The sequence below is a fragment of the Procambarus clarkii genome, chromosome 44 (assembly GCF_040958095.1).
Source record: "Procambarus clarkii isolate CNS0578487 chromosome 44, FALCON_Pclarkii_2.0, whole genome shotgun sequence".
In the NCBI taxonomy this organism is placed as follows: domain Eukaryota; kingdom Metazoa; phylum Arthropoda; class Malacostraca; order Decapoda; family Cambaridae; genus Procambarus; species Procambarus clarkii.
Window position 1 is genome coordinate 23,357,159 of NC_091193.1, and position 3,362 is coordinate 23,360,520.

The following is a 3,362-nucleotide window of genomic DNA, read 5'->3' on the forward strand; positions in this document are numbered from 1 at the left end:
CACTGCCACCACCCACTGTCACCACCCACCACCACCACCCATCACCACCCACCGCCTTCACCCACCGCCCCTACCCACTGCCACCAAACCGCCACCACCCACCGCCACCTCCCACCACCACCACCCACCGCCCCCACCCATCACCACCACCCATCACCAACCACCGCCTTCACCCACCGCCACTACCCACTGCCACCACCCTCCACCACCATCACCCAACACCACCAACACCACCCACCACCACCACCACCGCCACCACTACTACCACCACCATCACCACCACCACCAACCCCACAACCACCACCACCCACCACTACCAACACCACCACCACCACCACCAACACCACCAACACCACCACCACTCACCACCACCACCAACAACACCACCCACCACCACCACCACCACCACCAACACCACCACCACCATCACCACGAACACCACCCCCCACCCACCACCACCACCCACCACCACCACCACCACCACCACCAACAACAACAACACCACCACCACCACCACCACCACCACCCACCACCACCAACAACACCACTACCACCACCACCACCACCACCAACACCACCACCAACACCACCACCAACACCACTACCACCACCACCAACACCACCACCACCACCACCACCACCCACCACCACCAACAACACCACTACCACCACCACCACCACCACCAACACCACCACCAACACCACCACCAACACCACTACCACCAACACCACCACCACCATCACCACGAACACCACCCCCCACCCACCACCACCACCCACCACCACCACCACCAACAACAACAACAACACCACCACCACCACCACACCACCACCACCACACCACCACCACCCACACTGGTGAGGTACGAGGATATATTAAGGGAACAGGACCTGACGACTCTAGAGGAGGGGACGGTAAACATGATCACCACATACAAGGTACTAAGGGGGCATAAACACACTCCAAGATGCATCAAACATTTCCACATGAACTTACAAGACCTCTGAGTGCTACGCTCTCCGGCTTGGCGCCTTCTGGCAATCATTGTTTTTTTTTTTTTTTTTTTTTGGTACGAAACCTTTACATCTTGCTCCGGAGCACTACTGGGTGGTTTATACAAACAATGACCTTGTATTGCCAAGTTCTCAAATTTGATAAAGATATAAAACACCGCCAAGCTCTTCAGCAATGATGCACAGGTTTTGTATATTGTTCCATAGATGTGCCGTGACTCCTGGCCCGCGAGAGTAGTGTGGGAGGACACAGGTGGGAGGTGGGAGCACTATGAGCACACACTCCCACCAGCACCTCAACCTGTTTTTTTTCTTTATTATTATTATTTTCTACCACAGACGTGGCCACACATTTACAATGCTAACCAGCATATATACATTTTCTTCTGTGAGAGGCACTGAGAGAAGACGATGAGGAAGCCGCCTCCTCCACACCCTCCAGGCCGGACGCCTCCAAAAGTTGACACAATAAAAGACCCACAGGGTACAGTAATGTTTATGAGCACTGGAGCACACGTCCCTTGTGGTGACTGTTGGGTCAGCACCACCGCCGCCCACCGCCGCCCACCGCTGTCCACCGCCGTCCATCACCGCCCATCACCGCCCTTCGCCGCCAACCGCCCCCCAACGCCGCCCATCACCACCCACCACCGCCCACCGTTGCCCACCGCCGCTCACCGCCACCCACCACCGCCCACCGCCGCCTACCACCGCCCACAGCCTCCCACGCTCATTGACACCAAATGTTAACTCCCCCCCACTTCCACTGCCCACAACCCGCCCCTACCACCCACCAGTACCCACCACACCCACCTACCAAGTACATACAAACGTGATCACTCCGAGTCAACATGTATTATAGTTACTTACCATTCAACTACAACCATTTACCACCACCCACCACTACCACCCTCACCCACCACTACCACACTCACCCACCACTACCACCCTCACCCACCACTACCACCCTCACCCACCACTACCACCCTCACCACTACTACCACCCTCACCACCACTACCACCCTCACCGCCACTACCACCCTCACCACCACTACCACCCTCACCACCACTACCACCCTCACCCACCACTACCACCCTCACCACCACTACCACCCTCACCCACCACTACCACCCTCACCACCACTACCACCCTCACCACCACTACCACCCTCACCACCACTACCACCCTCACCACCACTACCACCCTCACCACCACTACCACCCTCACCCACCACTACCACCCTCACCACCACTACCATCCTCATCACCACTACCATCCTCATCACCACTACCACCCTCACCACCACTACCACCCTCATCACCACTACCACCCTCATCACCACTACCATCCTCACCCACCACTACCACCCTCACCACCACTACCACCCTCACCACCACTACCATCCTCACCACCACTACCATCCAGGGGAAGACAGCATGAAAGTTCAAGACAATCTGGACACATTGAAGGAATGGTGGTAGTGTCTTGTGCAGAGTGCATAGTCAGTATGCCTATGCACTCTGCACCAGACCCTGATTCTTGGAACTCTACGTTCATCAATAACTCTAAAAAACCACTATCGCAGGCCCTTCATATTCTATGAAGACAAAGCCTAGATACTGGCGTTATCCCTGACATACTAAAAGCAGCAATGATAGCGCCACTCTATAAAGGAGGAAATAAGGCAGAAGCAAAAAAGTAGAGACCGATAGCATTAAAATCACACAACATAAAAGTCTGTGAGAGAGTGCTAAGAAGTAAGATCACAAAATTCATGGAATCACCGTTTCTTCATAGCCCTGGACAACATGGGTTCAGAACAGGGCGCTGTAGCCTGCCACAGTTGCTGGACCACTATGACATGGCACTAGATGCCATGGATGACAAACAAAACTCTAATGTAATTTACACTGATTTCACAAAAGCCTTCAACAAATGTGACCATGGTGATATATATTTATTTATTTATAAACAAGAAGCTACATTGTGGGATTAAGAGAGTACATAGTAATGGTGTTGATTTTACATTCTTGTAAAGCCACTAGCACGCATAGCATTTCGGGCAAGTCCTTAATTTAACAGATAATTTTAAGTAGATAATTTACAGTAAAATTGAAAAAAAAAATTACAGGTACATTGTAAGAAATATTGACACAATAAACAAAGATTAGATTAGTACACAATAATAACAATACACTATAATGAACAAGGATTACTAGGAATATTAGGGTTAAATTTCAGGGTTATCAATTGGTTCATTGTAGCACAATTTGAGGATCATTTCAAGGAATAATGTAGAAGATGCACTCAATATAACAACCATGATATCAGATGATATCAAAGATTG

At 51.6% G+C, this 3,362-nt stretch overlaps 1 protein-coding gene across 1 annotated transcript; it reads left to right on the forward strand.

Moving 5' to 3' along the window:
• Positions 1-1,425: 1,425 nt before the first annotated feature.
• LOC138350174 (uncharacterized) lies at positions 1,426-1,764 on the forward strand. The gene has a single exon (XM_069300512.1). It carries the CDS (start codon positions 1,426-1,428, stop codon positions 1,762-1,764), a length of 339 nt encoding a protein of 112 aa, XP_069156613.1.
• Positions 1,765-3,362: the final 1,598 nt, after the last annotated feature.